The sequence below is a fragment of the Diuraphis noxia genome, unplaced genomic scaffold, assembly GCF_037042655.1.
Source record: "Diuraphis noxia isolate RWA-SAM2 unplaced genomic scaffold, SU_Dnox_SAM2 contig0001, whole genome shotgun sequence".
Taxonomy (NCBI): Eukaryota; Metazoa; Arthropoda; class Insecta; order Hemiptera; family Aphididae; genus Diuraphis; species Diuraphis noxia.
In genome coordinates this window covers 66881763-66899589 of record NW_028301711.1, presented here as the reverse complement: position 1 = coordinate 66899589, position 17827 = coordinate 66881763, and the positions used below count along the sequence as shown (strand labels likewise).

The window sequence follows — 17827 nt, the reverse complement described above, 5'->3', positions numbered from 1 at the left end:
ATGATATATGAATTAGTTTGTTGGACACTTTTTATACTTCTGTTCGTTTATTTCTGTACACTTATTTAATATGAAGTTTTGAATATAGGTACTGTGTCAATATTCGTAAAGTTTTTTTAGTGTTTTTCCAACGTCCAACAATGTCTGCTGATTGTAAATTTGGCACTTCAAATAAACTTTGTAATCAAATAATTTTCAATATAGCGTACTGAAAATTCCAACAACGTCCTAGAAGGATTTACTAGAATGGTTTTAGATTGTTGTGGTAACTTTGAAGAGAAACTTGATCGATAATAAAAATTACGCCTTACTTTCGGTAGATAGGCAATCTAATCTACCCATATATCGTATGGTTATTGAATAGGCATTCTAATTTACAAGCGATGACGATGACCAAAAATTGAAATAATTTGGTATTCTTGATAAAACTAATCCAGTAAAAGTTACTAATTGTTAATTATGATTAGCAGAATATAATGTTCGAAATGGAAATATTTTCGTGCTGGGACCTAATGACAACATTGAGGGTATGGAAGAATCAGTTATTGAAACCAATTTTTTTATATTAATAACTATAATTATTTGCTTCGAAAAATATTTTTATGCAATAATTATTGTTATATGCTATTAGCAGTGTATTGACAAATATTTATTAATACAAAATATAAAATAAAGTAATGTAAATGAATTATTAGGTATATAATATTATTGTTATTATTATTATTTTATTATTAATTATTATTTATTTTATATTAATAATAATAATATATTAGCTTACAGATCAATATTGACATAATTGTAGAATTATTATATAACTAGACTCGTGGTGTAAATAGCATAACATTGTGTCTGTCATATCTTTTTAGGGCATAAAATATGCTTCAATTTTGTTCTTATGTATCTTTTCTGGTAGTAAAGTGAATCTAAATGATATTACTTGGATAACTTTTAAAAGAGTAAGGAAAAACGAGAATTTGTATGACAAAATTTTGTTTTTTGGTATAACTCTAACTTGGTCTAACTTAAATGTATAAAATAGTAGTTATTACTTGCAGTAACTAAAAATTATAAAAAATTAAAAACACAATTTTTTTTTAGATATTTTAAATCTAAATTTGGATGAAATTAGGTATAAAAACGATGAACACTGAGTTAATTTATTATTTTTTTCTTCTTCAAATATATTATTTGTGGTACTTGAAACATTTATTAAAAAATACTCAATGTCATTTTCAAATTAAATGAATTCGACAAATGTTAATTGAACCTATAATGTATGTATAAGTATAGCTATATATATATATATATATATATATATATTTTTATTTGTATAAAATAAATTTCATTGATAGCAATAATTTTATCAAGTACCTACAGTTATAGGCTGGCTGACCGTCTTTGTCAAATCGTTTTTCCTATACAATGATCATCATTAAAATCAAATTTTCTTAATTTAAAATATCCATTAAAATTCCCCATAAGACGTTTATTGTAGCCGCGAAACCCACTTGCCCACCTACTTTGTTTTTTGAATAGGTACCTAGCTATATTTTTAAATTATGACTACAAATAAATACAATTACATTCCATTTGAAACGGAGATACTTTCCAAACCTAACGTCCAAAAGGACAACCAAAATATTGTGTATACCTATTTTATACTATGACTTAATATACAGTATCTATAGTGTCATTACATGTAGGCACGTAGCCTACTAGCCTATAATTTGTTATCAAGAAAGAAATAAAATGGCAGTGTAAGACATAACCAAACCTATATTCAAGCCAGGACCGTAGCAAGGAATTTTCTTTGTAGAAGGTCCATACTTCTTTCATACTGTATCTTAAAATAATTTCCTAGTAACCACACAGTAAAGTGCATTCAATGATTGAAATTAATTTGTCTCTGTTTTGTTTAATTATTTATACTATTATCAATTATCACAATGCACTACAGGCACTATACTATACATTTACTATATAATATTATGTTAAGTATTTTATTCAGTTAAAAATAAATGATTTAAAAAATAAATCAAAAAATTTTAGAATATACTAGACATTTTTACATTTTCTACCTTTTTAAAGGGGGGTTTGAACCCCCTAAAATTCAAGCTATGGAATGTACCTTATGCTCTCATTTTAATTCCTCAACGTGAAAAAATGATGTAGGGGCGGGTATTATTGAAATAAACTAGTATATTGAAGAAATGAAGACATTTGTTATATATTATAACTAAAACTATAAACGAGTCCATTTTATTAAAAACATCGCCTACCTAAGAATTCATTGTAACATTATGTAGTTTAGTCTATGGAATAATCATTAATTGTCAGATGTTATACATTGTTATTGCCTATATAGTCAATAGAATTTACATTCCAAGTTGGCACATTAGTCAGTAATAATAACCTCAATGGTATTTCTACAAGTAATTTACGTATAATATTTTAATCGAATTATAGCATATAAAATAATTGTGTTCTAAAATGTTTAATTTTATGCTCACGTTCAATGGTTAAGCCTAATTACATGAATAAATTACGAACATGTAAAAATAATATTTTGAATTTTTTGTCATTGTCAACTTCGTACTTAAAAACATCTTAAAAGTATGAATTTCGCATTATTTCTTTCACTGTTTAATAATTGTATTTATTAAAACAAGTTATGTCTTATCACAAAAGTATTTAAAAATATTTAGTGAAAATCTCTAGATTAAAATTATACTAGTATTTACTTATAACATTAATAAAATACATAATTCATTAATAAATTAAAATATTTGAGTAGGTATTAATAATAGTAATATTTATTAGCAGAAATATAGTTTACAGTAGATTTAAATGTATTTTTTCTGCTTCGCCTATATTACTAAGATAAACCTTTTAACGATAGACGAGGGCAACATATTATAGTATATAGGCATTAGATTAGACAATGTAATTTAAAACAATGACATAAAGTTAAATTTAAAAGTATTGATAAAATAAATAAATGTATGTAAGTATTATGGAAAAATAAGTATATACCTAATACAAATAAAGATTTTACATGGTTTTAAGAGGCAGAAAAGTAAGACAGATCATATTTTTAAGGATCATGATAGGACTGTTACTTATAACTTAGAAACCATTTTTTAATCAATCATTTAAATCAAGCATGCTCTCTATAGTTCCGTAGTTCCGTTAGGTTAGATTCGCTCTTCATATATAATTTTATTCCAATTATTGTATGACTGTTGCATAATTATGTGGTTTTAACTTTTGAAATTATGAAGTGCTCAGATCGAGTATTATATTTATGTTCAAATGGTTGCAATACATTTTTTTTATTATAAAATAAAACTTTTTTTAATAGAGTTGTTTAACAATTATAATTAACGTTTCGTTATATAGCATTATATTAGGAGTTAATCTAGGTTTTTTTTATGTATGATCTCAAATTCGTGTTTTGTGCTATCAGAATATACTTGTGGTTTTAGTTGCTCCTTATCAGGCTACAATTCCATATTAAATTAAAGATTGAGTTAGTGCAAAATACTCGTAAGTATTCTTTAGTCAAAAAATATTCATAAACTGCTTAGCCATATTGTTGAAGTTATATAATTTGTATAACTTCAGAAGTAATTGGGAAATGTGGAAATTTCAACGTAAATGTTGGTCAAATATTACTCATAAATATTTCTCTTTTTATAAAAGAATAGTTACAGAGAATTGTAGATTATAGCAGTTGTGTAATTATCTTTTATAGATTAAAAATATTGGGTAGGTACACAGTGTTTTAGATATTTAGCAACACGAGCAATATTTAGATATTTCAATTGAAAAAGTACATTTTTACTAATAATAAAATAGACCGTCTACTTAAAGCATTTAATAATGTCGTAGTCGTCTAAATATATTGTATTACATAATAGGTAGAACCCTATGGATAAAAACAGCAGAATGACTATAAAAATTAAAAACAAATTAATAATGTTTAAAAAAAAATCATAATATTATAAGTCTTATAAATAGGTATAGGTATTATGCTATAATCCATAATGTTAATTTTTAAAATATATATGCAACAATTATAACAAAAACCTTTAAAACAAATTGTTATTTAATAATGAGGCAGTTTTACGAACTTTCAGTTCTCCTCATACCTATCCTTAGTTATTAGGTATTACTTTTTTTTATAAATTATTCTAAGACATATTATGATTGATAATTATTAGATTACGGGTTTTTAGCAATAAAAAATGATGGAAAGAGCATTTAAAGTAATGTGTAGCAATAAAGCTATAAAAAACCGACCAAATTGGTTTTTAAAATATTTGTTGTTGTACTGTTCCGTTCAATGGTTAATCTGTAAATTAAAAAAAAAACTATAATATTAAAATAATTTACATACCTATGTCATCTGAGATGCATAATTATACGATAAAAGTTTTTAAGTTTTCAAACAAATTTGTCGTCAACGATCAGACAAAGGTTATATATATATATATATATTTATAGGTATTTTGAAAAAATACGTTCTACATTAACTAATGAATAAGAAGCAAATTTATTTTGAATTGTATCTTCACACGCATGATAAATCTTCAAATTTATTGTTTTGATTATTCTTCGCCTCTTAGGTATACTTGAAATTATTGTAAGAATTATAATGGACTTTTGTCTGTATACCTATATTATTTGATATCAATATTATTTACAAATTTATAAACAATAATAAGGATGTAGGTATATCTAAATAGCTGGTACACTAAAATAGATAGAAGCTCTAAAAATGTATTTAAAACAAATAACATAACATAAATAAAATTTAGTTTAGAGCCAACTTTCGTTTTAATTCGGTAAAGAAAAAAGAAAATGCTATACAAATAACTCATACTTTACGTATTATCATTAAGATTTCTCATTTTTCTCTTGATATGGATAAAAATTGATCACTGAAAAATATTACGAGAAGTTCTGAGCGGTTTCCTAATAGAATCATTTAAACATCAAACTCTTTGTAGGTACTTACTAATTACTATAGAGTAGGTAGTATATTACTATAAGGTGACGTCAATCAACAGCATTGGCGCACATACGGGGGTGCCAGGGAGTGCTTAGCACCCCCAAAACTTAAACTAGCACCCCCAGCTAATTTTAAGCTAAAAATATTGTTTAAAGTGTAAATTTGCGTTTATAAGAATAAGTTAATACCAGTTACTGTTATTGGTAATGCATTATGCCACAGACATACATACTTCATATATATATATATTATACAGTATTGGTTATTTGGGTTTGAGATGTTATTATGTTAGGTACTTGTTTATAATGCATGTTATGTTATTGGCTGTTTTAACTCAGGTATATTTTTAGTATTTATTACTAGAATACTGAATAGGATTTTGTTAGCATATTTTTTCAATTTCAGCATATTTTCAGAATGTTTTAGGAACTTCATATGAAAGTTTGAAAGCAGAGATGATGTATTAAAAAATTGTCTGACTAAAATTTATTTGCTAGAAGATCTTGAATGAATGCTTGTATCCAAGTGTATATCCAAACATTTTTAAATTAATCCAAATTCCAAGTTGCAATAACTATACCTATTTTTTTGCCAATGTATGCGAAAGATCATTTTCTTCCATGCGCCGTATAAAAAATTGGTTACATACTATTATGGTGCAATCTAGATTTACTAATCTTTCATCTTTGTATACAGAAAGAGAACTGACGAATGGATTAAAAATGAAAATATCATTGACAAATTTTCAAAAAATCTCTTATTATTATAATCTCTTTCTAATTTGTTAATTGTTTCAGTTTTTATATTTATAAATGTACAATAATATATTAAATAATACAAATTTGTTGTTAATTGATTTCATATACTAAAGGAATGTATTTAGTGTTGGTTATAATATATTAGACAGAATAAACATTGTTTATTGAAAATTAATTATATTATATTTTTTTAATTTAATTATTTCTAATTTTATTTGAAAATAATAATATATGTTTGGTATATATAATCGTACGGGAGGGGGGGGGGCGAAGCCCCGCACGGGTCACTTTAAGGTAAAACATTTTAGCACTCCCTAGTTTAAGACTGAATGTGTGCCTATGATCAACAGCTTCTTACACAAATCATACATGTGAAACTTTTATTGTTTACCGTGCAACAAATATGCCTACCCGTTGTAGGTAATTAACAGATCTACGATATGTTTATGGCGTTAATGCATAAAAAAAAAAAGGTAGCATATTATAATATTTTATGTACTTCCTTATTATAAAAACTAAAAATTATACTAGTCGAAAATCAAATCAATATAAATGTTGTGCAAGTACAACATTTTCGAAAATCACTCGCGGAGAGGGGCGGCTCGGTCACGGAACTCCATCGATGGGGTCTGGCGCGCGTCAGGTATATACACGGGCGGCGAAAAACCGACGACGGCTGATGATAAACGCCGCGTAAACGGAGCGCGTGCGCGGGCCTAGCCGCACGCGCGCGCGGGCACGAGGGTGGGCGGTCGCGAGCGAACGAACGCGCGCGGCGCACGCACGCGCACGATCAGACACGGCGGCGGCGGTGGCGCGTCGGTGCGCAGTAGTAGATAAATCGCGCCCGGCGTGTCAACCGCGCGCGTGCTTGCAGCCGATAGTGGCCGACCACCGACAGACAGGATAGAACCGCCGCGGCAGAGGGAGAGTGAAATACATCGAGCAACACAATAATTTCGCGATATTATTTGTTTAATTCGAAATTCTGGCTCGTCGATTTTGCATAAATACATGAAATCAAACTATTTACGACTTCAATAACGACACCATTATTATTGTTACAGTCGGTTAGCAGCAATAGTGCGGCATAATTAATTTTTTTTTTCACGCGCCCATTTCCCGCAGACGCTATCATTGTTATCTCACCACCGCTGTCTATCCGCACTGAACGAGTAAAGTTTTTCCGTGTTGTTTGAGAACATTTCTCGTACAGTGGTCCGATTTGATTTTACGTTTTTTTTCCCCCCATATTCATTCGCCGTGTTTGCGACGATTCCGTCGAGCTCTTCTTAGCGGACGTGTTCGGAACGTTCGCTTCGCCGTGTCATCTCGATCGTCGTGACACCCAGACCTGTACGATGTCTTGAGAGAGTGTGAAGCGAACGAGAGCGGAGAAATAGTTCACGGTATCCACATGGCCGGGGCACTGGAAATTCTGCAAGAAGTGAGTGCCTATACTTGACCGTATAATATTGCTTGATATTTAATATTCAACAGCCATGGTATTTTATGATACGTGGTGTTAAGGTATAGTATTTAGGTACCAGCAGTTGCTGTCGTCTACGGAATTCAGGTGACGACCGATTTGTTCTAGTTGTCGAGCCGCGTTCCAAGACTTATCGTTATTATTATTTATTATATTTTTGTCTCCGGCTTTTATCTAACCACTAACCCAATACCCGACCGGAACACGCCGCACACACGTCTTGTATCATTGTTTTGTAAGAATACACCTTTAGTCGGGACAAAACGAGTCACGTCGTGTGCTTTCCGATCGGTACCTACCTACTTAGACTTATTAGGTTTTATTTTGATCCGCCGCCAATAAACTCTTCGCTATGGCATGCCCGCCTTATGTGTATACTTGTCTTTAGCGCGGATGATGGGGCAGCGTTAAAGTCTCCCCGCAGCACGTACATTTTAGCTGGGATTTGACAATTTGAAATCTCTAATAGTTGTAATATAATATGCTGCCTGCAAATATTTACCAAATAATATAAACTGAGTGTCATTATCGATTCATTATTATTTACGTATAATTCTAACGTTGTTTCGATTATGTTATAAATAGAATCATATTGTTATTTTTGTGTGCTATATATTTTCCATTATTAGATTCTTTTGTATCCGTAATATTATGATCTATAAAAATATCGGTACTGCAGTCTGCAGGTAAATTACGTCGCGTTAAATTTGGAGCCAAGTTCCGAACGTTTTCTAATAATAACACTGATAATTGTTCTAATGTTGAATTACTAGAATCGCTCAAAAATATAAATACCATTTGATATTTTAAGAGATCTTAAGTTATTAGGATTCAAGAATTCATTAGATTAATTAATTAAATCTTGCAGACCCGTTATTGAAGATGAATTAAAAATTAATTAATATTCTAAATAATTATAATTTTTATGAAATAATGTTTGAAATAAAAAAAAAAAACTATTAAATATTTATATGAAACTGAATTTAATTTCGCTTTAATATTAGTATAATAGTATTGATAAAAGTATTTTATACTTACCTACAGTTAATAATGTTTTTTTGATTTTATTATTTTAAAATCGAATGAAATATCAATGATTAATGAATTATACCTACTATTGTATTGAGAAAATTTTCTAGATAATAACGTGAGTATTTAATAGGCAGACTCTTTAGATATATTTATTTAACCTTTTTATCTATATTATTATGGTGTAATTATCAATTGATTTGACTATCACTGACCGCTGTGTACAGTATTTGAACCATTTGATCAAAAAATAGTAGCAACCTCGGAACATGCAAATAAAACGCCTTACCTATTATTCAGATAGAAATAATTGTATGTTTTTCATAAAAAATTCAATCATTTTTATTGATATGGGTAAACTAATTTTTATTAAAGAGTAAAATATAAGGTATAATGCTTACTTCATCTCGTTATTTAATGTACCTTCACTTAAGAAGCTACCATCGCAACGATAAAACAGATTGCTCTGCAATAATACTCAGTGTACCTATGCATATTTATTTAATAAAGATAAGAGATAGAGTCGTACCTACACTTAATATTTTTGTTTTCAAATTAAGAGCAGATAAAAATAATAACATACTAACTGATTACTCCGTATATTCTTGTATTCCTACATACATTATTTGTTCATACCTGCGAGGAAAATAGATCGTTCAAATTTCTATGCGAGATTGTGTACTCCAGTCCGTTGTACGCGTGCAACGTTATCCCAATATCATTACGACACATTCGGTTCGTAAATTATAACATTGTGTTTGGATGTAGGTAAGTGACGTGTGTCGTTTTCTCTAAAATTCAAAACCGCCGAATATGATCGGATTCCGCCCCGGGCCGACCCACTGCACACCAGACTTTACAGTCTAAATACATAATAATAATATTATAGCTGCTATAATGTACCTGTGTAATGTCCTCACCGTGCGTCGTACGGTAAAACGGCGTTGTGAAATTTAAATTCGAACTCCCGTTTTCGATCTAAATCAAAATTGCCCTCGTGACTTTTATATGCATATACACTTATATATATATATATATATATATAGGTGCTGGTGTGTACAGACAAGCGACGTCGATTGTTACTGTTCAAACGATAATAACTTACCCGCACTGGCGTTCATAGAGGTTTTTTCATAGTGAATTTACACACTGTACACTCCCACGTGGCCACGTATATGTGTATTATTTATACACTCCGGCACAAAACCGCTGTTGACAATATTAGTATATTGTATGTTGTGTGTAGGTACTACCTATACATTCCTCGTGGATCGTTTCGAAATATACCTAATATCTACCACGCGACAGAAAAACCGACAGTTTTATTGTTTGTGTAATATTAATTATATATTATATATTATAAATACTCTGTATTGTATATTATTCTTGATAATTATAATATTTATAGTTGTGTCGACGTTTAAACGACCATTGAATATTTCGATAAAATATAGTTCATAATGGCTAATAAAAAAATAGATATTTTAATTTAAAATATTCCATTTTTATGTTGTATACAACGAAAAAGTCTTATTGCTATAATGGTTGAGTGGAATAAAATGTACGTCCACATTATAGCAGCGTAAGCAAAGTATAGCCTATGGTTCTTCACAAGTACTTACATTTAATAAACTTATACAATTTATTAATTTTCTCTAAATATTAATATACTTCACGCTGTGTTTAATATAAATCAAAAAGACAGAATGCATTAGTCATTTAACTAAAAAAAACCCATTTAGTGGTATGTAAACCTACATTTATATTATATCATAGCTCCTATACACATATATTACGATTTTTAATGAATATTAATTTCAATGAAATTTAAATAGTATCCTGTTCCCATATCGATTAGAATTTAATATTCACTCTATTTAAATGCAGTATTATTACTAGTTTGACAGCGTCCCACAACTGCTTAAGAGGCGTTTGTGTAGGCAATTTAAGTACAGTCTTTCACGATCCTTCATCCGATCGTATAATTCGCTTTGCATATTCTTGTGTATTAGTACCTACTACGAACTGTTGTTCGTCAAGAAATAGCTCGTTAGTTTAGGTATAGTACTTTATGCCTTTTTCTGTTAGTGATATAAAAAAAGTGTCATTTGTCATATTTTACGTTGTCAATATTTTTTTATTTTTTTATTTTTTTAACTTCCGGAACTATAATTATTATTGATGTATTGTATTACAATTGAATATGGTCTATAAATTGAATATAATATATTCAAGGACATGCTCGGGGAAAATCTTGAAAGGGAGTGGATTCCTATATATTTTAGAAAACCAAGGACGATAATGAAGCCCTTTGTTTTCTGTAAGATTTAAGTAAGACAACAAAAGAAAACATAATTTTATTACATTTTTACCATGGTAAAAGAAGAAAAAATTGTCCAACAAAATTGTCTAACAAAATTAGTGAAATACGTGAAAATCAATCCACTCTGCACCCACATTGTCGATGATTTAATATTATACATTTATACATATTATTTATGCAAACATTACCTACCTATTACAGTGGTTAGTGCATAAGAACTGATTCATATTAAGAAAAATGTATGTAGTTCAAAACTGCATAATATAAATATAATTACACAAATCATATAATTAATGTTTCTGATTAGAGTTCACCAAAACTTAACCTCACATAAAATATTATTTTAATATGTGAGCAATCTAATCATTACAATAAATTCTATAATTTATTCTTAACAGGATATCAGTGCACTATATCTTTTCTCTCTCTACATATTATAAAATGTACGTCCAACAGAACCAACCTTGTGTTATTAACCTTAGTATTAGAGTAAAAATTGTCCTATTATATATAGTTAGGAACATTTTCTGTATTTTTACGATGGTTTTTTTTTTTATATTTCAATTTGTATGCAAGTTATAAAAAATAATAATATCCTACTAAATTATATTTGGTTTAATGTATAGGTGATTAGGCGAATGGTTGGAAATTAATAAGATATTTGGCCAACAATTTTTAATCGCTTTATTAAGTGTCATTAATATACATCAACATTAATGTTACTTGTCGTATGTGGTATTCAATAAAAATACGTTCAAAATTCGTAATTTTATTCGTTTAGATGTAGCCATATTGTGGCACAAAAATATTCAATTGGTGCTTGTATGAGGTTATACTTTACTGAAGACGGCTGACGCTCAGAATGCATACAGTTCTGTCAGTTTCGTGTATATTAATTGCATAAACAAGTAAAATAAACACGTGTACTGTTCGTTTGGGAAACATTTCAAAGAAGATTAAGAGTTGCTTTTTAATATTGTATGTCATTTATTGCAAACTCTGCGTGATTTTGCCTATCGAGTTTCAACGGTAGCTCACGATGAGATTACGTTCGGGACACGATGATATCAGATTAGTTAGTGCAGCCAACACGTTGAAAGTGAAATTTTAGAACGGTTCTTGTTACCTACGAATGTTTTAGGAAATGTGAAATGATTAATCCGTGGTAATTATACTAAAAGTATGGCCAATATTTTACTGTGATTTTACTCACAATTAAATGTATCTGTTAATTATTGTTATTATTATCCTCGGTGACCCTAATTTAATTATAATAATAATACTTACCCAATATAACTTATAAGCATAGACTGATAGGATGAAATAATTATTTTGATAGGTACTACAATAAATTAAATAATTAATGTAAATATTATATTCTGCTATTTTCAATCCATGTTTTAATAAATAGTTGTTATATTTTCGTTTAATAATATAATTTGTTCCTACAATATGTTTTATAAATTATTAATTGTGCATTACGTTGATTAAAATATAGTTAATTATATACTATACAATAGTTGAACATTGTTTTAATAATACCACGTGACAAGTCTAAAAAAATTAATTCTTAGAACTTGAGTTTTAAATAAATTACAACATTTTCAGAACTCGACTATATCTTGATGATGTTATATTTCCAAAATTTCATCACATTTATTACAGAGATATACGAGAGTATATGGGCTTTTCTTCCATCCAAGTCATCTTGAATTTGTTACCCATGTATAATTTTTTATTGCTCAAAATTCCAAATTAATGCATACGGACAGTTTTAAACAATAAATCGGCAACTCTCAATCATAATTAACTCATTTGTTGTAAAATATAAAGGCCATTCAATTTGAGTAAATCTAAAATAAAATCCATGAATTCATGTTTTTTCGTCATAAATAAATTACTAAAGAGTGTATAAAAAAATCTCTAAGTAATATAACACGCATCTATTTTAGATATACATATAAACTATATACATATAACATAATATAAAAATTGACACATTAAATAATCGCGTATGGTAACTATAAATCCTGATTTTAAAAAGTGAATGTAAACTAATTATGTTACAGTTTAAAAGCATAAATTTATTATTATGATAAAACAGTAGACACAATAATATGGCAAAACCGGATATTTTATTATGTAATATAATATATATTATATACTGTTAGTAGAGTAGAATGCATTATATATATATGTAATATATTGGTAGTAGATATATATTTATATATTGTATACACATGATTTGTTAAGTTTGAAAATATATGTATACTTATATCCAAACAAGTCATTTTTCGCGTTTCATTTTATTATTATTATTACTATTCTGTGAGAGCTAGGAGACCATTAATTTGCGTCAGTTTTACAATGCCGTTTTATTATATATATTTTTTTTTTACGGGTTTAAAGTAGGTACCTATCTACGATTTTTTGGAATAGTGTTCCAGAATTCGTATCATGTGATCTAACCCATGCATATTATTTGATCAAAATATAAATACAAACGTATAGGTTATATACTTACATTTTTTAAATTATTTTGGACAAGTAACTGACTGACTGACATTTAAAGTAATTTTTTTTTACTAGCTTTTGCATAATATATTATGTTAATATTTATACCGCATATGCATGTTTGTAGGTAGACGCAATTTTCCTAAGTATAAAAGCGTAAAAGAGTAATAAAAATGAATTTAAAAACATTATCTATGCATAATATCTACTTATAGCGTGTATCCATACGTTAGCAGAGACGTGTGTAATGTTATCGTTCAATATAGAATGCTTAGAATCGTTATACTTATACCTATATATAGGATATCTGAATATTTCCTTATATATATATACTATATAGGTAATAATATACAATCCCAAGGTGTTCTGTTTAACGACGTAAAAGAAATTCGCAAAACGTAGCATTTTAATAAATTATTTAATTACTATTTTGCATTAATAATATAGGTACTGATCATATATTTAATGTAAATGAATTTAATGACATTTAATGACATTTTTACAATCTTTTTTTGTTCTTTGGAGAGCAGTTTAATATCCTGTATCGTAAATATAGTATAATTCTAGCGTGCTGCAATTTATACCTACAGACAAATTTAATTTAATTTGTCAAATGGTATTGATATATGCAAGTTTAAGTTACACTGTAAACATAAAATTTATTTTAAACTTAAGTAACGCCGTATATATGTACAAATATCTGTATACATGTCAGCTATATGAATTCAATTTTTAATAAAATAATTAATTAATTAAAATGTAAATTAACTAATGGGGTACTTCATTGTATAAACATATATAAGCCATACTACTATACTATAGTCATGTATGTGGTGTATATATGTATACATGAATATAGATAAGTATTCACAAAAATAACGAATTCTCAAAATATCAGCTATTTATTGTACTTTTTAATTTATTATTATTTATATAAATAAAATATATATTACCTAATACTTGATAAAACTAAAACATTAAATTGTCATTGGTACAAATCACAAAATTTAAAAACATAAATTACAATATAATAATTAATAACTGGTATGTTTTAAAAGTATTTTCTTAACAAATATTACATATTAGTGTATCATATATAATTAGATGCACCTAGTCTTTACGTATTAGTAAGCTATAATCATCGAACAAATCACAACACTTAAAAACATATTATAAAAATTACAAATCGTATAAAACTACATATTACTGTACAGTGTACACAGTACACATTGTGATATGAAATAAAATACGTGAATCTATAATAAGATGTATAATTTCATCTCTTATAGTCATATGAGTTGTTTTCCCCACATTATGTGAAATCTAACATATAAGTAAAGGTATAATGCAATAAAAATGATACAGTTTATCTAAACGACTTCACGATAAGTACTGTCGTTGAGTCGCTCAGAAATATAATTTAAACAGATTTTAATACGGACTAGTGCATTGTAATCAGAACTGCTACAATATTTCAACTTATATTATTGTGATTATAGTATTATACAATCGGGCAAAATGAGTGAAGTTGAAAATAATATTAATTTAAAAAAAAAAATGTATATGATATACTAATATGTAATACCTATTTGTTAAGAAAATACTTTTAAAACATGTACCACTTATTATATTGTAATTTATATAACTTTATATTAAAATATCCAGTATTTCTATTTATTTGTTAATGATAATTAAGACTTTAAAACTAGCAGTAATCTTTTGATTTTAACAATGAAGGTACATTTCGCAATTTGCACAGTGATTATTGTACACATCGCGAAACTTGTACAATCTAGTTACTTTATACAGCAACATTGTACAATTCGCGATGTGTATAAAAATCACTGTACAAATTGCGAATTGTACAATTCCGAACATTGTATGTAACATATGTACTAAATCGAACTTCAGTTTAAATGATGCATGTATATTTATAAATACAATTCATAAAAATATGTTACCCGTAAGATATTAATGAGTGTTCTGTGAACTGGCAAAAAACATTTAGTTTTGAAAATTATAAACCTGTAAAGTTTAAATTTAACAACACAGTATATAATACTCAATTGTATTCCCCAAAAGATTATTCGAACGAAATCTAGTATACTATTCTAATCTACCCTTAATTTCGACAGGATTTTTAACATCAAAGATGCAATAATCATGAAATTTTAGTATAAGCGACTTTTAATTTACTAAAACATTGCAACTTAAACGTTCAAAGTTTCCGTGTTATTTGTTCGTAAAAATTAACGTGGTTTACGTACCTATATAATATAATGTTAAATTCGATACTATATAACAAACTATACTGCAGAATTGCTTTTAGTCTTTATTACAGTAGTTATATTATCCACACAAATCTGACTCGTGGGTATTATATCCGGTATGATATTTAAATAATTATGACACTTTAACCCTAATATGAGATAAAATTGGCTATAGGTATATAAATAATCAATGTAATCGAACATCAAACATTTGAGTTGATATTTTAATCATATTTCTTCTTTATACAATATATTATATACACCTATATATGTGTGTGTATTGAAAAATTACTTAATTAGTGCACAACACTCGGTGCTGGGTTTTATTAGTAATTAATATTATTATATATATCAAGTATTATGCATAGACCTATTATATTGATTATTGATATTTTATTATACGAGTTTGTACTTTGCACTCGCACAATAGGTATAATCACGATAGTGTATATTGGGTATATCTACCTAAACACAACTAAAACAGAGTGTAGTACGACTAGAAAATATAATATACTAATGTTTGTAGAAGGAAAATCTATTCGTTTAATGAATAATGCTCACTCGCGTGTCTCGTCGCGACGGTAAATTATCGTTAAACTCGCGGCAGAGCGTCGTCGCCGTGGCGCGGTATACGCACGTGGGCTGCAGGGTAGGTATAGACGAGCAGCGGGTGAGTTTACTTAAACAAAATAATATAATATCATATTTTATGTGCCGTTTGCGAGCGTGTTCGCATAAAATCTACAACACCAAAAGTTGGGCAAAAAAAAAAAAAATACGAAACGAAACGCGTGAAACGTAAAAACCGAACGAACGAACTACGGCGTTAAACGGACGGGACGGAGGGCGCGCGGGGAACGGAAATGAAAATCGTTCGACCAATGGCGGCGCGTGGGAAATCGGCCATTTTCCAGGAGCGGCGGGCGCCCACCATTGGAGAACGAGTGGTTATGTAGGGGGCCACCGGTAATATCATAACAATGGAAATAATGGCACGTACCGCCGCGCCGCCAGGAAATCGGTCACGCCGAAAACCTAAACGATTTCGGTTTTCATAATAATATCATAATATAGGTATAGGTGCAATGTGATATAATCTAATGAAACAAATTCGCGGACGCGGAACGATACAGGCGAAATGGGATGATTTTTTTTTTTTGTTTCGCTTTCTCTTGTCGCTCCAATATATAATGTATTTTATTTTTATTGAGATTCTACGACATAAAATAATCATATATTTCGACAATATCGCTCCGATTTTTGATTTTGGTGGTGTAATCATTTTATTTTTCGGTTGGTGATCATTATTTGGTCAGTATTGGATTGAATTAAGTGATCTTGAATTTACATTTGGCGGCGTTTGGTGGCAAGATATAAATGTAAAACTGTGCCATTCAATTATTTCGGATATTTTCAATCACACATTATTATTAATTATGAATCGCGTAAAACAATATTCATTGAACAATATAAAAAATATATTATATTTTAAAACGAGAGTGACTGTTATTATTGCACCACTGATATTTATTCACTGTATTATCCTGAATTTTATAGAACTTTTAAAATGTCAAGATTGAAAGAAATACAATAATTCAGGCCAGATCCTTTTTTTAGAGAAAGACTGATATATATATATATTCATCGCTGTTATAAAATTTGTTGAAGCCTTAATACACGTTTCATATAAATTTCAAAAATCTTTTTATCATAAAGTCCTTTATTCTTAATATTTTAAATATGTGAATTAAAATTTAGTTTTAACCTAAGGTACCTATATATAGTCAAACATTGAATTATTTATAATATTGACATGATGAATATTTCCCCCTTAAAAAAGAGATAGTACTGCAGTATAAATGTAGGTATAAATACATTTCATTATATTCAATGACATTTCCGTTATTCGCTTACATCAATCAAAAAAAAAAAAAAATGTTTAAATTGTTTTATCGATATTGTGGTTTATAAGTTAATGACATTAATTTATGATATAATATATTATAGTACATGCGATGTTTTTGAAAAAAAATAGTTCAAAATGTATGAGGTATATTATATTATATACAGTACCATACGATATACTGTAGTATTTAATTATAATAGAAAAATAAATTACTAATAGTAATCAAAATAAATTAGAAAATATCCTTAGAAATAGCTTCTGTTGACACACCGTTTCCGTTCAAAAGCATTTTTTACATGCAATTTTTTGCATTTTTCATTGAATTAAAATGTAACACATCCATTACACTATTACACAGTGGCCTATATATACTCAATATAACGAGGTACCTACACTTGACTTATTCTATATAAAATAGTGAAAATGTCCTAGTTTTTGTAGTCTGGTTAATAAAAGATTGTTATAAAAGTAGTTTTAATCCATTTATTATTTAGTTCAGTGATCTACCTTTGCTATAACCATAT

At 28.3% G+C, this 17827-nt stretch overlaps 1 protein-coding gene across 1 annotated transcript in view; it reads left to right on the top strand.

Annotated features, from left to right (window-relative positions):
* Nucleotides 1-6616: 6616 nt before the first annotated feature.
* Nucleotides 6617-17827, top strand: part of LOC107169407 (uncharacterized) — a 110154-nt gene continuing 98943 nt past the window's right edge. Inside the window, exon 1 of the mRNA XM_089216787.1 lies at nucleotides 6617-7219. Coding sequence (XP_089072913.1) covers nucleotides 7190-7219 — 30 coding nt within the window. The 5' untranslated portion in view covers nucleotides 6617-7189. The remainder of the gene's footprint in view (nucleotides 7220-17827) is intronic.